Genomic DNA, 20,643 nt, shown 5'->3' with positions numbered 1-20,643 from the left:
AGTTGTGTCTTAAACTGCCCAGACCAAAACTCCGCACTTCCGTACGGATTGTTCTCCACAACGCAATTGTCAACGTAGCGTTCTCGACGTCGCCTGTACACACCGATATGCCCGTAAGTGTTCCATAAGTTGAAACGCTACTCGTCGCTGAACACCACGTTCTCTCAACGCTGACCGCGTTGGTTGCGGGCCCTGATCAGACGTTGGTGACGGTGGCGTAAAGTTAGAACTAAACCACAGTAGGGTCTACGGCAGGTAATCTCGCGTTCCCTCAGTCGTCTTCTAACCGTATAACGACTTATTGGGCGACCACGGTTACCGACCACTAAACGCGACGTCGCTTCCGCCGTCACAAACCTGTCACGCAAATGACGTTGATGTATAAAATTATCTTGTCTGGCAGACGTCACACGAGGTCTTCCTGAACGTGGCCGATCGGCAAACGCTCCCGTAACTCCAACACATCGAACAAAACGCCGAATCGTCGAACGCGAGACATTAAAACGTCACGTCTGGCGATTTGTTCTTGCGTTCGTCCGCATCCGAGCATAGCCAAAGCTCGAGCTCTCTTTTCAGAATTTAGCGATGGCATTCTTAAATACGAATGTTTAATAAGTAAATCTCTAAAGTTGTGATTGTGATTGTGCGGAGTGATTGTGTATCGACTAGCACATATGTAACTGTGTAAAATGTGACCGATTTCACCACGTGGTAAACATACACGAGGTGCACGTGGAAATCGTGAGCAGCCACCAGAAATAAACATCGGGCTGAATAGAAGCCTACGAGTTTTCTTTGTCGTGATTGTCGGTCAATGTACATGTATGCAAACTATATTTAACTAAAATTTTAATAGGTATGAGGACAATAACGCCAAACTCCGTTGGGGTTTTTCTTTTGCCCGTCAGTATATTTTCTTTAATTCTCATGATTTTTGAATTAACAGATATAAATAATGGAAACTGGTCATATTATTTTCAACAACTCCCCATGCAAAAAGTGACATATTTATGTCATACGTATGTATATATTCTTAGTTTTGCATTGTCAGACCTGCGACAAAAAATAATAGATAGAGTCTATCTACATTTTATTTTATTCAAGGTCTTTCAAATTTTTCTATTTGAAAGACCCTGTTTTATTTAGATCTAATTTAAGTATATTTTGGTCCCAGGTCAGACATCGCGTCAAATACAGTTTTACTACTCGCAGATTCTATACAGTAGTAATTTTCAATCGGTAAACCAACCAATCACGTGCAGTTTCGTGCCGGCAACCGGTGTAACGGCAAAAATCGCACCGTACCTGTGTACACGAATACAATAAAAATGAATTCTAAACTAAAACTTTTGATTCTTTGTTTCTGTGTATCGTCATGTTTAGCAAGTTTTCCGAGACCAAGGGGCGTATCTATATCGAGTAAGTTTGAGAAAAATTCAAATGTTAGACTAATCGGCTTGTGAATAGAATAGTATTTTTTATTACCAATCATGGGCCTTCTCATATTTTTTGCTTAGTTTGCTAATATATACATGTAAATATACAGAGAACAAATTGATTTCCAAATAGCAAAAGGGTTGGGCCCAAGTTCTTACAACATTAGCGATCGGCCCTCCCCCTGAAAAATATATTAATCAACATTGATGGCATTTATATGAGAAAGTGTGACATGTATACATATAAAGCGAACAAAGGAAAAAAAATAAAGACAGATTAACATATAAATATAAAACAATGTAAGAAATAAGTAAGAAAGAAATTTTTTTTTAATTTATGTATTTATATTATAACGGCAAGGTTAAGGATCCAGCATTATTCGTCATTGGGAGTAAACGTCCCATCATAAATGTTTGATTGTCAATTATTTGTGGTACCCAGGTTATTAGGATAAATACAATTGGCCGTTTTACAGAAATATCATGTGTTTTCGAAAACGGTCAGTAGTTTTGATAAAATTTTTGGACAGCCGCAAATATTTGTTCATTATTGTTAACATCTAAAGAATTGCTACCCCACAGTAATAGCTCAACATTAAGAGGATGAAAAAATTCTGGTTTCTGCGAAGAGTAATAAGTCTTCTGAGGTTTAAATAATGGACAGCAAAATATATAGTGCTCGGCATCCTAAACAAAGGTTCCCACATATACAAGTCAGGCTTTCTCTCAAATGATTTTTGAAAAAGGTCAGCGTGTAAGTTGCTACAATTGTTCCTTAATCGGAGCATGTAAAAACTGACAAATATCTATACCCAAACAAAAAGTGTTTAGGTACTACTGGGGCTTTAAACTTTTCTTTCATTCTAGATTTAAAAATATTCAATGAATTAATTTCGCGAATTTCGGTGTCTAATGCATTCCATAATTCAGTAGCAGAAGGTATAAATGATTTGTTGTACGTTTCGGTGCGCCTAAGCTATAGTTATGTAATTGTTGTTGTTACTTAACGAGTAATTTGTTGTTTCTGAAACCAAAATTCGATGGAAATTTATGTTTTCAAGGTATTGTGGAAGAAGACCATTTTTAGGCTTTAAAAACCGTAACTAATTTTTGTATTTTACGCCTGTCTGAGAGGGAAACCCACCCAACTTCTTTAATAATAAGATTGGGGATCGATACCGACCTGGTAAAGACCTGTTACTATGCGCGCTGGACATCATACTGTAGTTGTTCAGTGATTGTTTTTTCGTAAACTGTACATCCGTCCCCACACAACGGAGGCATATTCTAATATTGGACGCATGTATGAAATGTAAATTTTTTATTTAGAGTGGAGCGTTTCAGTTTAAACTTAAGTGCACGCATGGTACTCAAAACTTTAGAGGCTGATGTAATAATGTTACCAATATGCTGATGCCATTTTTAAATCCGTTTGAAAAAGTTATACCTAAAATGTTTGTGATGATCTACAAAATCAAGAATAACATTATCATTAAAAAAAGGAGAGTAGGCTTTTCGGATGTAGTTGATGAAAAAAAACATAACCTCCGTTTTATTGGGGTTTAAACTTACAAGCCATTGTTTGGACCATTTATCGATAATTTCGAGATAGTGATTTTAAAGTAGATTCTATGTAACGCATGTCATTGGGATGAAAACGGCCAATGAGCTGTCATCTGCGAAAAAGACGTGTTATACTTATCAAATTTTCGGCAATATCATTAACATAGATGAGAAATAAAAGAGCCGATCCCTGGGGTACCCCTGCAGAGATGTCAAGTGTTTCGGACAGTTCTGAACCTACAAAGACGGACTGTTTTCTTTCAGAGAGGTAGTCGATAGTCCAATTTAATAAATTACCATTAATACCATACTGTGTAAGTTTAAAAATAAGACCTTGATGCCAGACTCTGTCAAAAGCTTTCGATATGTCACAAAAAATTATACATGTTGATTGTTTTTTGTCAAATGATTCACAAATTTGATGATAAATGTCAATAAGCTGATATACCGTAGAATGTCCGGGAATAAAACCAGACTGTAATGGATAGATTAAATTATTTGAGTGTAAATGATTGTAAATATGTTTAAAGATAACCCTTTCCATAACTTTACCTACACAGCTAATCAATGAGATAGGTCTATAATTTGATGGCGAGTTTTTGTTACCTTTTTTATAAAGTGGCATCACTTTTGCAAATTTCCAAGTATTTGGATAAATACCTTCAGAGAGAGACCTATTAAACAATATAGTTAAAGGATAACATACCGGTATACTGTATCGAGTTTCTTTTAATAATTTATGACTTATTTGATCAGGCCCGACTGCTTTATTTACAGGCAAAAGTGATAGTATGTCTAAAACTTCTTGAGTATTTACGCTAAAATCTTCTAAATTGTTATTTGATTTGTAAACAAATTCCGGAAGATGAGTAGCTGATGAGTCAATTTTTGAAACGGAAGTAAAGTATTCATTTAAGCAGTTGGCCTTTTCGGAATCAGTTGTGAAATGTTTCTCATTATTATTTTCATTAATGATAAGAGATGGTATTGAACTAAACGCAGTAGAGTTTTCTTTTATCAGTAATTGGACTGTTTTCCAATATTGCCTCGGATTAGTATTACATGATTCCTCTAACGAGTATTCTAAATTGTTAAAAAAAGATTCTTTAGCGTGAGTTTTTAAGTTATTGACTTTATTACGGAGACGTTTAAAGGCATTCCAGTCATTTAAAGAATTAGTTCTAATCGCTTTTTATCCCCCGCCGATGGAATCGGGAGGGGGATATAGTTTTGGCGTTGTCCGTCCTTCCATCCGTCCGTCCGTCCGTCCATCCGTCCGTCCATCCATCCGTCCGAATTTCGTTTCCGGAGTAGTTCTCTGCAACTAATGGCTGGAATTCAACGAAACTTTATGGGAATGTTGATCAGCATGTGAAGTTGTGCACCTGGGTATTTTCGTCTGGATATTTTTAGTATTTTTAGAGTTATTGCCCTTGACTTAGTAAAATTTTGTAATTATGCCCCCCTTCGAAGAAGAGGGGGTATATTGTTTTGCTAATGTCGGTCTGTCTGTCTGTCGGTCCGTCTGTCGGTCTGTCCGTCTGTCCGTCGGTAGACCACATGGTTTCCGCTGATTATCTTGAAAAGTATTTATCACAAAGTCTTCATATTTCACATAGTGATTGGTCATAACTAGTAGATGACCCCTATTGATTTTGGGGTCACTAGGTTAAAGGTCAAGGTCACAGGGACCTTAAATGTCAAAATGGTTTCTGCTGATTATCTTAAAAAGTATGTATCACAAAGTCTTCATATTTCACACAGTGATTGGTCATAACTAGTAGATGACCCCTATTGATTTTGGGTCACTAGGTCAAAGGTCAAGGTCACAGGGACCTTAAAATGTCAAAAATGGTTTCCGCTGATTATCTTTGAAAAGTATGTATCACAAAAGTCTTCATATTTCACACAGTGATTGGTCATAACTAGTAGATGACCCCTATTGATTTTGGGGTCACTAGGTCAAAGGTCAAGGTCACAGGGGCCTTAAATGTCAAAAAGGGTTTCCGCTGATTATCTTGAAAAGTATGTATCACAAAGTTTTCATATTTCACATAGTGATTGGTCATCACTAGTAGATGACCCCTATTGATTTTGGGGTCACTAGGTCAAAGGTCAAGGTCACAGGGACCTTAAAATGTGAAAAATGGTTTCCGCTGATTATCTTGAAAAGTATTCATCACAAAGTCTTCATATTTCACATAGTGACTGGTCATCACTAGTAGATGACCCCTATTGATTTTGGGGTCACTAGGTCAAAGGTCAAGGTCACAGGGGCCTTAAATGTCAAAAGGGTTTCCGCTGATTATCTTGAAAAGTATTCATCACAAAGTCTTCATATTTCACCTAGTTATTGGTCATAAGTATTAGATGACCTCTATTGATTTAGGGGTCATTAGGTCAAAGGTCAATGTCACATGGGCCTTAAATGTCAAAATGGTTTCCGTTGATTTTTCCATAATTGAACACTTCCATGTACCCATTTTTTGGCAAGTTTCTGTAATAAAATTACCAATTATGTGAGTCAATGGCTAGAAAGGGGGGTATATGTGTCGTTCGACATTCTTGTTTTCAACTTGTGTCGCATGTAACTCAAAAAGTATTTGACCTAGAGTCATGAAACTTTACAGGAATGTTGATCAGTATGTGTAGTTGTGCACCTGGGTATTTTCGTCTGGATATTTTTAGTATTTTTAGAGTTATTGCTCTTGACTTAGTAAAATTTTGTAATTTTCAACTTGTGTCGCATGTAACTCAAAAAGTATTTGACCTAGAGTCATGAAACTTTACAGGAATGTTGATCAGTATGTGTAGTTGTGCACCTGGGTATTTTCGTCTGGATTTATTTAGTATTTTTAGAGTTATTGCCCTTGACTTAGTAAAATTTTGCAATTTTCAACTTGTGTCGCATGTAACTCAAAAAGGATTTGACCTAGAGTCATGATACTTTACAGGAATGTTGATCAGCATATGTAGTTGTGCACCTGGGTATTTTCGTCTGGATTTATTTAGTATTTTTAGAGTTATTGCCCTTGACTTAGAAAATGTTTTGCAATTTTCAACATGTGTCGCATGTAACTCAAAAAGGATTTGACATAGAGTCATTAAACCTTATTGGAAAGTTGCTCAGCATATTTAGTTTGTTCCTGGGGTTTCGCTTGTGGATTTATCCAGTATTTGTAGAGTTATTTCCCTTGACTTAGTAAAAACTGTTTCATTATGTTGTTATTTGATCCTTGAGTGCTTGAGTTAGAATCGACCAACTTTACAGGAATAATGATCAACATCACTAAATTACAGGAATAATGATTCACCTCACTGTGAAGCTATGAACCTGGGACTTTGCATGTGGATTTTTTTCAGTTTTGTTAGAGTTATTGCCCTTGAATTACAGTAGTATAAATTTGCAATTTTCAACTTGGGGTTTGCTTGGGGATTTATTCAGTATTTGTAAAGTTCTTGCCCTTTACTTAGTAAAAAGATTTTTAGTTTTCTAAAAATATTTGACCTAGAGTCATAAGATTGACAGAACAGTGGCGCGGTGGGGGCACCTGTGTCCTATGGACACATTTCTAGTTTTTATTAAAGAAGAATTAAAATGATTTGTTACAATAACATTTAAAAATATTTGAAAATTGTGAGATCCCTTCTTGATGCCTTGAAAATGGCAATGAAGTCTGGAGATTAAGATGTTTTTACATCTAGGTGAGCTATTGTGATCCCCCACCGTCCGTCGTCGTGCGTCGTCAGCAATTTCTTTAAACAACATCTCCTCAGAAACAAATGACTGCACAGCAACCAAACTTTACAGGAATGATCCTAGGGTGGTCCCTGCCAAAGTTGATCAAATGGTTCCGGTCTGTTGCATAAGTAGGTCACAGGGCCAGAAAAGGAGTTTTCAAAAATGCAAAATTAAAAAATCTTGTCTGAAAGTACAAGGCCTAGAGCTTTGATATTTGGTATATGATATAACCTATAGGTCCTCTACCAAAATTGTTCAAATTTTAGCCCTGGGGTCAAAATTGTCCCCACTCCAGGGGGTCATAGATTTTCCTTATATGTATATAGTGAAAACTTGAAAATTCTTCTTGTTTGAAGGTACAAGGCTTCAAGTTCAAAGAATATTACAGTTTATGCCATGATTAATATATAAATAAAGCCTTATGTCTTCAGTTGTTGTGTTAATAATAACCAGTACTCGGCGGGGGATATAAATTCAACGAATTTGCTTGTTTCTTACTCCGATCACGTTGTCTTGATGTTCTACGTATTTCCAAGTCATACCAGGGCTTATCTTTTGGTCGAATTGTTACTAAACGCATAGGAATAGTCACTCTTTAGCTAGGTCTAAAAGTAGTGCTGTAAAAGATTCACATGCCTTATGAACGGAATCATTATATAAAAAAGACCAGTCTGTTGACTGTATAAGGTTATTTAAACGTTGAAAATCTGCACGATTATATTCTCAGGCATACAATATAAAATAAATATCAGTACATTAAATGTAAATGTACATAAACAAAACAATGATAAGATAACATAAGCTAATTCTGATTAGTTAACATAATTAAAAAAGGACTAGTTACTACAAAATTATGCATTCAACAAAGGCATGTGTGACAAGCTACAGTAATTTCCTAATGAGTAAATTATGTCAGTTATCACAAACTTGACAAAGCCACATACACCAAACGCATTGAAATCGAAATGAATTGTTTGTTTTTCAATCCCAGCATGTAGATCTACTTATCATATTTATAACAATAAAACTCGGAAATCGGGCACCTGAGTAGAAGCACTGACGCACCTTCTGTAAGCAAGATATGTAGCTTCCTAGAATCTGATAAACTATCCACAATCATGCATGTGAACTTTTTTTGATGATCACGTAGAAGATTTTTCTTAAAAAAGAGGGAGATTTTAGAATTTGCAATAAACAAAGAAGAAAGTCCTTTGAAAAAATCCTGCAGAAAGTGGGAGTCTCCCACTTAAAGTGGGAGAGTTCACATGTATGCACAATAGTATTGAGTGCCCTGACTATATTGCTTTATAACAATTACATTTAGGCCAGTCTGGCTTGGGTTTGTAAGTAGTGCTAAATCGTTTAACTGAACATGTGTTGTTAGAAGCAGTAGAATGAAATATACTACAAAAGCAATTTGATTATTCCATAAAAAATATAGTTTTACCTTTGTTATGTAATTTCAGGATCTATAATGATTCAATGGTAAATTAAATATCCGTCACCAGGGATTGTAAAATTAATCCAGTTTCTGTTCAAAGAAAAAATAAATGATTAACATGATAAAGAATTTCAAATTTAATGAAGCAAACATCCAGTTGAAACATAATGATGGGTATTACTTTTCTCTGATGGCCGCTGTGTTGTCCAGTATTTAATGTTTAGATTTGAACATTATTTACAGTGTCCAGTTTTTACCGTCCTGATGTACCGTTTCAATGTCTTGACGGCAGTAAGCAGATCCCGTTTGAGTATGTGAATGATGATTACTGTGACTGTCCAGACGGCACCGATGAACCAGGTAGGTTGTGTTGCTTTAGTCTTCAAATATCTTGGCTTTTTAGCTCACCTTGCACAAAGTGCAGGTGAGCTTTTAGGATGGCCAACCAAATGGCGTCCGTCGTCTGTCGTCCGTCCACATTTTAAATATTCTAAGGACATCTTCTATGATACCGCAAGGCCAATGTTAATGAAACTTGGCAGGAATACTCTTTGTATGAAGCTCTATCAAGATTGTTCAAAGAATTCCATTTCATGCAGAACTCTGGTTGCCATGGCAACCGAAAGAAAAATCTTTAAATATCTTCTTTTAAAGAACCATAAGAGCTAGAGCTTAGATATTTGGCATGAAACATCTTCTTATGAGTGTCTACCAAGTTTGTTCAAATAAAAGCCCTAGGGTCAAAATTGGCCCCGCCCCAGGGGGTCATTGATTTTCCCTATATGCATATAGTAAAAACTTAAAAATCTTCTTTTAAAGAACCCAAAGAGCTAGAGCTAAGATATTTGGCATGAAACATCTTCTAGTGAGTGTCTACCAAGTTTGTTCAAATAAAAGCCCTGGGGTCAAAATTGGCCCCGGCACGGGGGTCATTGATTTTCCCTATATGCATATAGTAAAAACTTAAAAAATCTTCTTTTAAAGAACTGTAAAAGCTAGAGCTTAGATATTTGGCATGAAACATCATCTAGTGAATGTCTACCAAGTTTGTTCAAATAAAAGCCCTGGGGTCAAAATTGGTCCCGCCCCAGGGGGTCATTGATTTTCCCTATATGCATATAGTAAAAACTTAAAAAATCTTCTTTTAAAGAACCCAAAGAGCTAGAGCTAAGATATTTAGCATGAAACATCTTCTAATGAGTGTCTACCAAGTTTGTTCAAATAAAAGCCCTGGGGTCAAAATTGGCCCCGGCACGGGGGGTCATTGATTTTCCCTATATGCATATAGTAAAAACTTAAAAAATCTTCTTTTAAAGAACTGTAAAAGCTAGAGCTTAGATATTTGGCATGAAACATCATCTAGTGAATGTCTACCAAGTTTGTTCAAATAAAAGCCCTGGGGTCAAAATTGGTCCCGCCCCAGGGGGTCATTGATTTTCCCTATATGCATATAGTAAAAACTTAAAAAATCTTCTTTTAAAGAACCCAAAGAGCTAGAGATAAGATATTTAGCATGAAACATCTTCTAATGAGTGTCTACCAAGTTTGTTCAAATAAAAGCCCTGAGGTCAAAATTGGCCCTGCCCCAGGGGGTCATAGATTTTCCCTATATGCATATAGTAAAAACTTAAAAAATCTTCTTTTAAAGAACCCAAAGAGCTAGAGCTAAGATATTTGACATGAAATATCTTCTAGTGAGTGTCTACCAAGTTTGTTCAAATAAAAGCCCTGGGGTCAAAATTGGCCCCGCCCCAGGGGGTCATTGATTTTCCCTATATGCATATAGTAAAAACTTAAAAAATCTTCTTTTAAAGAACCATAAGAGCTAGAGCTTAGATATTTGGCATGAAACATCTTCTAGTGAATGTCTACCAAGTTTGTTCAAATAAAAGCCCTGCGGTCAAAATTGGCCCCGTCCCAGGGGGTCATAGATTTTCCCTATATGCATATAGTAAAAACTTAAAAAATCTTCTTTTAAAGAACCCAAAGAGCTAGAGCTAAGATATTTAGCATGAAACATCTTCTAATGAGTGTCTACCAAGTTTGTTCAAATAAAAGCCCTGGGGTCAAAATTGGCCCAGCCCCAGGGGGTCATTGATTTTCCCTATATGCATATAGTAAAAACTTAAAAAATCTTCTTTTAAAGAACTCAAAGAGCTAGAGCTAAGATATTTAGCATGAAACATGTTCTAATGGGTGTCTACCAAGTATGTTCAAATAAAAGCCCTGGGGTCAAAACTGGCCTGCCCCGGGGGTCATTGATTTTCCTTATATGTGTATAGCAAAAACTTAAAAATCTTCTTTGAAAAAACCCAAATAGCTTGAGTTTAGATATTATACATGAAACATCTTTAAGTAAATATCTACAAAGTTTGTTCAAATAAAAGCCCGGGGTCAAAACTGGCCCTGCCCCAGGGGTGTCATTGTTTTTTAACTATATGTGTATAGTAAAAACTTAAAAATCTTCTTTTAAAAAAACCCAATGAGCTAGAACTTAGATGTTTAGCATGAAACATCTTCTTATGGGTGTCTACCAAGTCTGTTCAAATAAAAGCCCTTGGGTAAAAATTGACCCGGGGGGGGGGGGGGGCTATATACAGGTGAGCGACCTCAGGGCCATCATGGCCCTCTTGTTTGTTAAGATATCTGATTTTCTCAGATGCTTCAAACTTGTCATTTATAAATTAAACAAATATTAAACCTTTATCACAAGTTTATTGAATTGTTTGCTTTCATAGAGTGTAAATATAAACTGGTTTGTTGAATGTATTCAGATTAAAACATATTATCAGTTGTGTATTGTATAATGCTGTAATACGATATGAAGTATTGTTAGTTAACTTAGTTTTATAATGTTTGATCCATATAACATGTATAAATGTAGAAAAAAGTAACCTGGTAGCTTCATAGGCAATAAAGAGAAATGTACATTTAGATTGGTTTAACCAAAAATTGTGCCCACATTATATGGTGCCCATCCTAAATTTTAGTGAAATCTTCATAGTAATGACAGCAATAAAAATTCATATCGTCATGGAAACATGATTTCAGGTACATCAGCATGTCCTGTTGGAAAATTTCATTGTACTAATGCTGGATACAAGCCACTAAATGTTCTATCTTCAAGAGTCAATGATGGTATTTGTGGTAAGTTACTTCATTTAAATGTTTGATTTTTAATTTAGTTTTGCAATATGAAGAATAGTGGGACTGTTTTTAGTCCTAGTATCGGTCATAGAGAAACTCTGCCTTTAGGTTTTAAGACTCGAAACTCTAGCATGAAGAATTATTATAATGTTATAGTGACTAGATTTGGCATTAGATTTTGTTTAACAAATATTTGGTTGAACCAATAAAACATTACAAATAAAGTGACTTGATGATTATTTAAATATTGATTTGTGATCATATTTTTTTTAAGAATGAGTGCATGTACATGTACTTTCTTCAGGGTATTTTACTCAGGCCTGATACTTTGTAAAATGTGTTGTTTGTATTAGTCAGAGTGTAACATTTTGTGTGTGTTTATATAGATTGTTGTGATGGCACTGATGAGTGGGACGGTAGCATTGATTGTGTCAACAACTGCAAGTATGATGGTCTTGCTTACATTCCTAGTTATTACATTGACAGTGACTAGCACATGCCAACAGTATAGAACTATGACAGTCTGCACATCCAAGGTGTCTGACCTGGCTTTATACTGTTGGCTATTCAGTTTGATAATATCTCTAAAACTAGAATTGTAAGTTCCAAATTCAAAGGGGAACACATTTTATTACCATACTCAAATTCATCAGCAGAACATTTAGTGATTAGATTGTTTGAAAGAAATATAATTATCTAAGATATGATAAGTGTTTATCTCCTAGATAATACAATGTTTGTATTCAGTACTGCTTTGAAATTTAAAACAATATCTTGTTGTTCATAAAAAACAACTTTGAAATTTTGAACAATATCTTGTAACTCATAAATAGAATATATTAAAATGTATGAGAACATTTGTTGTTCCAGATTAGTGAATGTGTTTGAATGTTGTTTTGTAGAGAGTTAGGTAAAAAGATGCGAGAAGAGGCTGACAGAGTTAGGCAATTACAGGAAGAGGGATTCAAGTTAAAGTTGAAATTTATTGAGGAGGGAAAACAAACCAGGGAACAGAAAAAGGTAAGATTGAAATGAAGTCTATATTTTTTCAACTTTAACTCTATGTTAATTAAGTTGTTAAATACAGGATTTTTCAAATATCTAACTTGGCCTTGTATGAAAAAATAAATTATCCAAACCTGTGATAATGGCCATATGCTTAACACCTCTCCTTTTTGTAAAGTTTTTGAGAAATGCATTGTATTTTTGGATTGCCCCTGGTGGATGGGTGGATTGGCCTGGGGTGTGTCCAGTTTTGTCTGGAGCAGTTCTTCAAAATGCATGGACAGATTCTAGTATTACTTGATACAAATGTTCACCACCATGAAAGGTAACTGCACACATGAACCAAGTCTGTAGTTCAAAGGTCAAGGTGACACAGATCTCATATAAAAATACTTAAGTAAAGCAAAACTTTTACATGCATTTAATTGTTAAAAAAAACATGGCTCAAATTTTCACCATTTTGCAGCAGTGTAGCATGCAAATTCAGGTCATTGCTGTTAATGTATAGGTCAAACATAGATGTCAATGGTAAGAGAAAAATATGAAAATGTGGGCAATTTCAATACAACAAGGTCCCTGAGTCACATGCAGAGGTCCAAGTTCAGATAAAATCAAAAATGAAAATGTGGGAATGAACATTGTGCCTTAGAAACGAACAACTTTTTACTTCTTTAGAAAGGGCAAAACATGACCTTTACAACATTTAAATAATGGCTTTAGATTGTGTTTAGATGCTTGTTACAGAAGAAGTAGTGGTAAATTTGAATTTATTTGTCATAAACATAGCAAAGTGTAAACAAAGTAGTATTTTGACCTCCATACAATATACTAAATCACTGTATCTAGACTTTCTCCCAAAAAGCGAAAGAAGAAAAAGTAAGGTGATGTAATTGGCAAATGAGTATCTTTTCAGAAACTATAAAAGTACACCAGAAATAAAAGAACTTTTAAGAAATGAAAATAAAAACATTTCTGGGGCATAATGGGCCTTTAAGGGATTATAATGTAAATGTTCTAAATCATGAGACTGAGAATTTGGTTTATACAGAATTTATTTTAGTTCGATTGTGTAAGAAGCTATAAGCTTATAGACACACATTAGAAGTTGTTCCTGGAACCAACCAGTACTGAGCAATGAATGTAAAGTTTCTTGCTCAAGGAAACGTTAACTTACCCCTGATTGGGTTTGAACCAATGCAGCTAGTGATCATTAGATTACTAGTCCAACACGTTAACCACTCGGCCATGCCGCAGACTGAGAATTTGTGCCGGGTGTATTTTGTGGCATTGACACTCTTGTTATCCCTCATGCAAAGGTAGCCCCAGGAAGCTAACTTCTAGCCTTCTTCACAATTGAAAGTTTTTTTTCTTTAAGTTTTATACATATTGTTGTGTCTTGCAACATAATCATAGCTAGAGGCAAAGACATTCAAGTTATTTTTTTTAAATTTTGTGAAATTTATAAGAATATTTGTAGTGTTTGAGAGAGGCTGTAGCATTACATTTTGTTAGAGATGCTTTTTCTGTTGTCAAATTCTTAAACACTTAAAAACCTACCGGTACATGAAAATGCAGAAACTTGTAAACAAGATGATTAACTCATGAAATGAATAGAAATGTATGTATATGTATTTTTTTGTTTATAGGCAGACCTTGAATTGTTAGAGAAGAGCAAGTTGGAATTAGAAACAGTTAAGGCTGAGTTTGAAGGTATATACATTACATTAAAATTCATAGCTAAATATGAATATGAACTATATTATTGACTTAACATATCTAAGATTTAAACATTTATTAGCTCACCTGTCACAAAGTGACAGGGTGAGCTTTTGTGATCGCTTTTCGTCCGGCGTCCGTCCGTCCGGCGTCCGTAAACTTTTACTTTAAATGACATCTCCTCATAAACCACTAAGCCAATTTCATCCAAACTTCACAGGAATGTTCCTTTGGTGGTCACCTTTAAAAATTGTTCAAAGAATTTAATTCCATGCAGAACTCTGGTTGCCATGGCAACCGAAAGAAAAAACTTTAAATATCTTCTTTTAAAAAACCCAAAGAGCTAGAGCTTAGATATTTGGCATGAAACATCTTCTAGTAAGTGCAGGCTGTCAACCAATTCCTATATTCCTATAAAACTCCTATATTTTGGGTCGGAATCCTATATTTTAAAAAGCCTCCTATTTTTCCTATATTCTCCTATATTTTGAATATTTTTCCTATATTTTTTAAAAAATATATTGCCGAGGAATTCAAAGAGATTTAAATTTTGGTACTGCTTTTGGTCTTTTCTATTTTACAGGTATGATAATGTCTATGCTTGCATCAGCATCACATTATTATGCTCAAGGCTGCTGTACTCCACATAGCAATCTGCATGGTCACCATGAAAAGCAGTGCATCAGTATGTCAACTTTATTTCAGGTGACCATTCAGATGATGGTCTTGCATTGCTGTAACTTTCTGTCGGGATGCTGATGCTGTGGTTCAAAGCTAATGCAGGCTGTCCGCTCTGTCCCTAAAATTCCTAACAAAATCTTAATTTTTTCAGTTTGGCTAAAATTCCTAAAAAAGTGAAAATTCAAAGGGAATTCCTAGGGATGCCCTATTTTTTCACTGAAATTCCTCATTTTTTATCTTTTGTTATAAACATACTTATAACTCGTAACCCTGTCAAAGTAATCACGGACATAACTAAGTCGACCATGTTTTGAACATGATCAAAAATGATTTGGCCATGATTTGCCAACTCAAAATTGATGACATTGAAATGGTTTCGTTTTAACTAAAAGTTACTTTGACTATGTCAGTAACATTGCTATTTCATAATCAAAGCAGTTGTTGATAATCATGTTGACAGCAAAAATACTACCATATTATGGTCCTGAAACTCAAAATCATAACCATAAGAGTCCACTTATTCTGGAATATTTTTGACACTCTTTTGCCAAAACTCCAGATATCTTGAATTTTATGTTTTCATTTTATCCAAATTTCTGAAGTGGTCCATTTATTAATCATATCATATTTTAAAAAAGTGATCATTATGAAGCTGTTGGTAACACAATCTAAATCAAAAAACATGTATTAAATTTCGTTGTCAAAAATCTTAATGTACAATTTGTTTTTACTTCACAACTCTTTTATTTAATCTGCATTGAATCGAAACAACATTGTAAAGTATGAATGGGTTTTTAACGTTACAGACCTTTTGAAAAACAATTTTCTTTCCCTCATATTATTTATCCTTTTTCCGATGGTCTTTGTAGGAAAGGAAAATTGGTTATTTTGCCAACAAAGTTTTTAATTTCATTTCAATTCTTGTTCTTTGGGATTCAAATGGTTGCCCAATTTAGGAAAAAATGCCAGAGACTTTCATAATTAATCACACTAAAAATTTTTGGCAGGTTCAATAAATAAGGATCTGCTCATTTCCAGTTACCATTGTAACACACATTTTGCAATTATGTGATTCTAGGAGAAACTGACAAATTGAATTTGGTCAGTGTGATGAACTTTTTTGATGTGCAAATTCTTTGTGTTTGATGTTTATAGATGACTTCCCCATTGTGATTCAAATGGACTGTAGGATCTACTAAGGCAAATGCCTTTTTTCCTTTGTCTACTTGTACAAAAAATTTTTCATTTGCTGTCATATCCCCCAAGCTGGCATTTGTTGCAAGAATTTCACTGTATAAGAATTCCTTTTAGACACTTTGGTTTTTATAACATTCCGAAAAACATAGGTAAAACATGTTCTTTTTGGGACATGTTCAGCCAGTTTAAAAAATTATGGTTTGGGCACATTTAATTTGGGACTAAGACCATTTATGCAGGGGGGGGGGGGGGGGGGGGGGCCATAGTTTGACCAGTGGGAGTCCACATGGTATCACCTTTTGCTCTAACTTAAATTAGAAAATTATTTGTGAGGTTACTTTGTTGACAAATATGTTGAGTTTATTTAGTTTTTTTAAAATTAAACAAATTTTAGCCCATAAATTTCTATTAATTTTACCCCTCTTCCCTTAATTTTAGCCCTTAAAAAATTTTTCTGAAAATTTTCCCTAAAAATTTCCCCCAATTTTTTTATGTACGGATAGGTGCTGGTGACAGCCCCTGCTAAATGGTGTCCTTCAATCTTATTACGGGTAGAATTTTATTGTAGAAACAGCATGATTGTGTAAAAGTAAGAATAATTTTTAATTTATAATAATGCCATTCACTGTTAAATTTTAAAACAATTTAAGTGAACAACTTCCTATTTTTTTTCCTCAAAATGGTTTCCAAAAAAATCCTTATTATTTTCCTGCAAAAATATTCCTAGTATATCCTCCCTTTATTTTTGATAAAGACCCTGGTTGACCAAAGCCTGTCTAAGTGGTTCTACCAAGTTTGGTTCTAAATAAAAGCCTTGGGCGTTTCAAAATTGGCCCCGCCCCGGGGGTCATTGATTTTCCCTTATATGCATTGTAGTTTAAAAATTAAAAAAAATCTTCTTTTAAAGAACCCCATGGAGGAGCTTCTACCGCCTTAAAATTATTTATCATGAAAATCTTTCTTAAATAAAGGTTAAACCAAGTTTTGCTCAAAAAAAAAAAGCCCTGGGGTCAAAATTGGCCCCCGGCCCCAGGGGGTCATTGGATTTTTCCCTTTAATATTGCTATTAGTTAAAAACTTAAAAAGTCTTCCCTTTTAAGAAACCCATAGAGCTAGAGCTAAGATATTTAGCATGAAAATTTCTAATAAGTGAGCCGGCTTACCGTTTGTTCCTCTCAAAAAAAAAAGCCCTGGAGGGTCAAAATTGGCCCGCCCCGGGGGGTCATTGATTTTCCCTATGCATATAGTAAAAACTTTTAAAAAATTTCTTCTTTTAAACAACCCAAAGATTTAAAGCATTGAAACCCCCATGTTCTAATGGATGTCTTACAAAGTTTGTTCAAATTTAAAAGCCCTTAGGTCAAAATTTTGGCCCCACCCCAGGGGGTTGATTGATTTTCCCTATTGCATATAGTAAAAAACTTTAAAAAATCTTTTTTTTAAAGAACCACTAGAGCTAGAGCTAAGATATTTAGCATGAAACATCTTCTAATAAGTGTCTACCAAGTTTGTTCAAATAAAAGCCCTGGGGTCAAAATTGGCCCCGCCCCAGGGGGTCATTGATTTTTCCCTATATGCATATAGTAAAAACTTAAAAAATCTTTTTTTTTAAAGAACCCAAAGAGCTAGAGCTATGATATTTTAGCATGAAAAATGTGCTAATGGGGTGTCTACAAAGTTTTGTTCAAATAAAAGCCCTGGGGTCAAAATTGGCCCGCCCCGGGGGTCATTGATTTTTCCTATATGTGTATAGCAAAAACTTAAAAAAAATCTTTCTTTGAAAAAACACCAAATAGCTAGAGTTTAGATTTTAATCATGAAACATCTTCTAGTGAGTGTCTACAAAGTTTGTTCAAATAAAAGCCCTGGGTGGTCAAAATTGGCCCGGCCCTGGGGGTCATTGATTTTCCTTATATGTGTAAAAAAAAAAACTTAAAAATCTTCTTTGAAAAAACCCAAATAGCTAGAGTTTAGATATTAAGCATGAAACATCTTTCTAATAAGTGTCTACAAAGTTTGTTCAAATAACAGCCCTGGGGCTAAAACTTGCCCCGCCCCAGAGGTGTCATTGTTTTTTAACTATATGTGTATAGTAAAAAACTTAAAAAAAACTTCTTTTAAAAAAACCAATAAGCTACAGGTTAGATTGTAGGAAACATCTTTATGTGGGTGTCTACCAAGTTTGTTCAAATAAAGCCCTTGGGTTAAAATTGCCAAAGGGGGGGGAGGTCATTGTTTTTCATTATATGTGCGTAGTAAAAACTTAACATCATGAAACATCTTCTAATGAGTGTCTTCCAAGTTTGTTAAAATAAAAGCCCTGGGGTTTAAATTAGCCCCGCTCCGGGGGCCTAAATACAGGTGAGCGACCTCAGGGACATCATGGCCCTCTTGTTAAAATTACATTTAAAAGTGTTAGTTATGTGCACAAAACATTAGCTCAAATGAATTGGGATGTCAAGGATTGGTCATGCCTAAATTAAACACCAAGGAACATATAAGGTTCACCTCCACCAACATATGCTGGTGTTAGAGTTGTTTTTAGCTTTTATAGGGAGGGCTATTGTATGGGGGCATCGGTACTGGCACCAAACTTCGGTTCAGTTTTTGCATGCAAATTGGTATCTCTAAAACAACTGAAGGTAAGGGGCAGAAACTTCACTCAATTTAAGAGCATAAGTAGAGGTCACATTCCAAGGTCTATAACTCTTAAATGGATTTTGACAGAATTATGACTCTTTTTGAATTTAGAAAATTCTACATTATTCAGGCTTTTGTTTTACTATCAAGCACATACCCCAGCATGCTGTCCAATGGACAGCTCATGTTTTATACATTATTAGCATTGTCCATTCATAAGTGTTGGTATTTTATTATATGTAAAAAAAAAACACCTATATTTGTGCTCAAGATTTTTTTTATAAATTATGTACTTTTAAAAATAACTATAATAAATGGGATCTTTCCTGGCGGATGGCATCCATTTTTGTCTGGAGACTTTGAGAATATCTTCTACATTTATGGAGGGATTGAAAGTGCAGTATATATAAATAATGTACAATAAATAAAAAAAACCAAAAAAGACATAATTAAGGTCCTTTTTACCAAGGTCAGATATCAAAAAATGTAAATATAGATCATTTAGTCATCATGAATTGTTGGATTATAATGTAAATATTGACTGGAATGAGGCTGAGCATTTGTGATGATTTATTTTGTGACTAATTGGCATGCTTGTTCAAGATTATGTAGATGTATGTAATGAATGTTAAGGTTAATGGTAAGGATGCTTAAGCTTAACTCTTTACTTTCTGTGGTGAGTACAAGTTGTTCTTAATCATAGTAAACTGTGCTTCAGCATTTGTGTATACACTATACACTAGTGTATACATTTATGTATACAATAGTAAGTGATAAGTTATGACAATAAAGTAATGGCAATGTAACATGTATTATAAAGTACAGTTTTATTTTCAGCAAAGAAGAATGATGCTGAGGCACCAGAGAAGGAAGCAAAGGACAAACATGAAGCTGCCTGGAATGGTAGGAATCCTCTTTCTACCATAGTTACCTCTCATAAACCTTTAGAACATTTCACTGCTGTGATTAAAAATAAAACTATATCTTACATTGCTTATCTATATGTCAATTTTAGAATATATATTCAATATATTCTGAGAGGCAGTCACATGAAATATTTGATTTATTGAGATAGATGTTTGAATATTTTTACAGAGGAGCTAGAGAGAAGAAATGCAGAGAAAGAGAAGTTGAGAGCAGAGATTGCTTTTGCTGAGTTGGATGCTAATAACGACAACAAGTAAAGACATATTATATCTCCAGCTGTTGTTATATAGGCACATTATAAAATGACGAGTTATAATCAACAGTAAAATTGTATATTTTCCACAATCCTATGATCTTTTTTCGTAAAAGTTGTAACATAGCATGTCTGTTATTTAACAGAATGGTTTTAAATGTTGGCAATGAGTTCATGCCTGTTCCATTCTTTTTAAGGAAATATACTTCAATTTTCTTTCATACATACATTTTGGAAGCATTGGTTTTTGAAATTGAAACAATAATTATTGTTATAAAATTATAGCTTTATACACTTTAATGTTAATATCGACTGTGCCATACATGGTCTATTTGTTAATTTGTACCAGTTTTATGACTTGAGATTGCAGAATTAAGAATATGGTTGCATTTATTATTACTGTTTGATAAAATTGCTCTTTGAAGTCATGAAATACACAGAGGAAACTGTTTTTTTTTAGGATATCTCTATCTGAGATAAAAGGTCTGTCAATGTTTGATGTGGATTCTAATGGTGAAGTGAGTGATGATGAAGCTAAGGTAAAATACTTATGTTTTTGTTGAATTATAAACAGATAACTCAATACTTATACATTATGTTTGCTAAGATATGTATTTTCTGCCCTGCCATAGTATGCCAGAATTCAAAATCTATAATTGCTTGATATTTTGTGTTTTAAACTATTATGTCAAAATTGTGAAATGGTATGCAACATGATTTGAATTGAAAAAAAAAGTGAATAAGAAGTGTATGCATTGCTGACTCAAGTTTTCTCCGTTGTCTTATTAGCTCACCAGAGCCGAAGGCTCGGGGTGAGCTATTAGTATCAAAGGGGGATGCTGCGGCGTCCGTCGTCATGCGTCAACAATCGTCTTCTTCTCTGAAACTACTAAGC

The 20,643-nt window shown here is 34.6% G+C and overlaps 1 protein-coding gene across 2 annotated transcripts in view; it reads left to right on the top strand.

The window, feature by feature from the left end:
* Positions 1-1,251: 1,251 nt before the first annotated feature.
* The window catches only part of LOC132748829 (glucosidase 2 subunit beta-like), a 33,276-nt gene continuing 13,884 nt past the window's right edge, over positions 1,252-20,643 (top strand). For both annotated transcript variants that reach the window (XM_060738478.1, XM_060738477.1), the window contains exons 1-9: positions 1,252-1,419; positions 8,426-8,542; positions 11,234-11,329; positions 11,716-11,773; positions 12,232-12,349; positions 13,981-14,044; positions 19,406-19,471; positions 19,664-19,748; positions 20,209-20,287. In XM_060738478.1, the coding sequence (XP_060594461.1) occupies positions 1,329-1,419; positions 8,426-8,542; positions 11,234-11,329; positions 11,716-11,773; positions 12,232-12,349; positions 13,981-14,044; positions 19,406-19,471; positions 19,664-19,748; positions 20,209-20,287 (774 nt within the window). In that variant the 5' untranslated portion in view covers positions 1,252-1,328. The remainder of the gene's footprint in view (positions 1,420-8,425; positions 8,543-11,233; positions 11,330-11,715; positions 11,774-12,231; positions 12,350-13,980; positions 14,045-19,405; positions 19,472-19,663; positions 19,749-20,208; positions 20,288-20,643) is intronic.

Source organism: Ruditapes philippinarum, unplaced genomic scaffold, assembly GCF_026571515.1.
Source record: "Ruditapes philippinarum isolate M1 unplaced genomic scaffold, ASM2657151v2 ctg832_1_1_1_1, whole genome shotgun sequence".
Taxonomy (NCBI): domain Eukaryota; kingdom Metazoa; phylum Mollusca; class Bivalvia; order Venerida; family Veneridae; genus Ruditapes; species Ruditapes philippinarum.
Note: the sequence above shows the minus strand (reverse complement) of the source record. Positions and strands in the feature narration are given on the sequence as shown.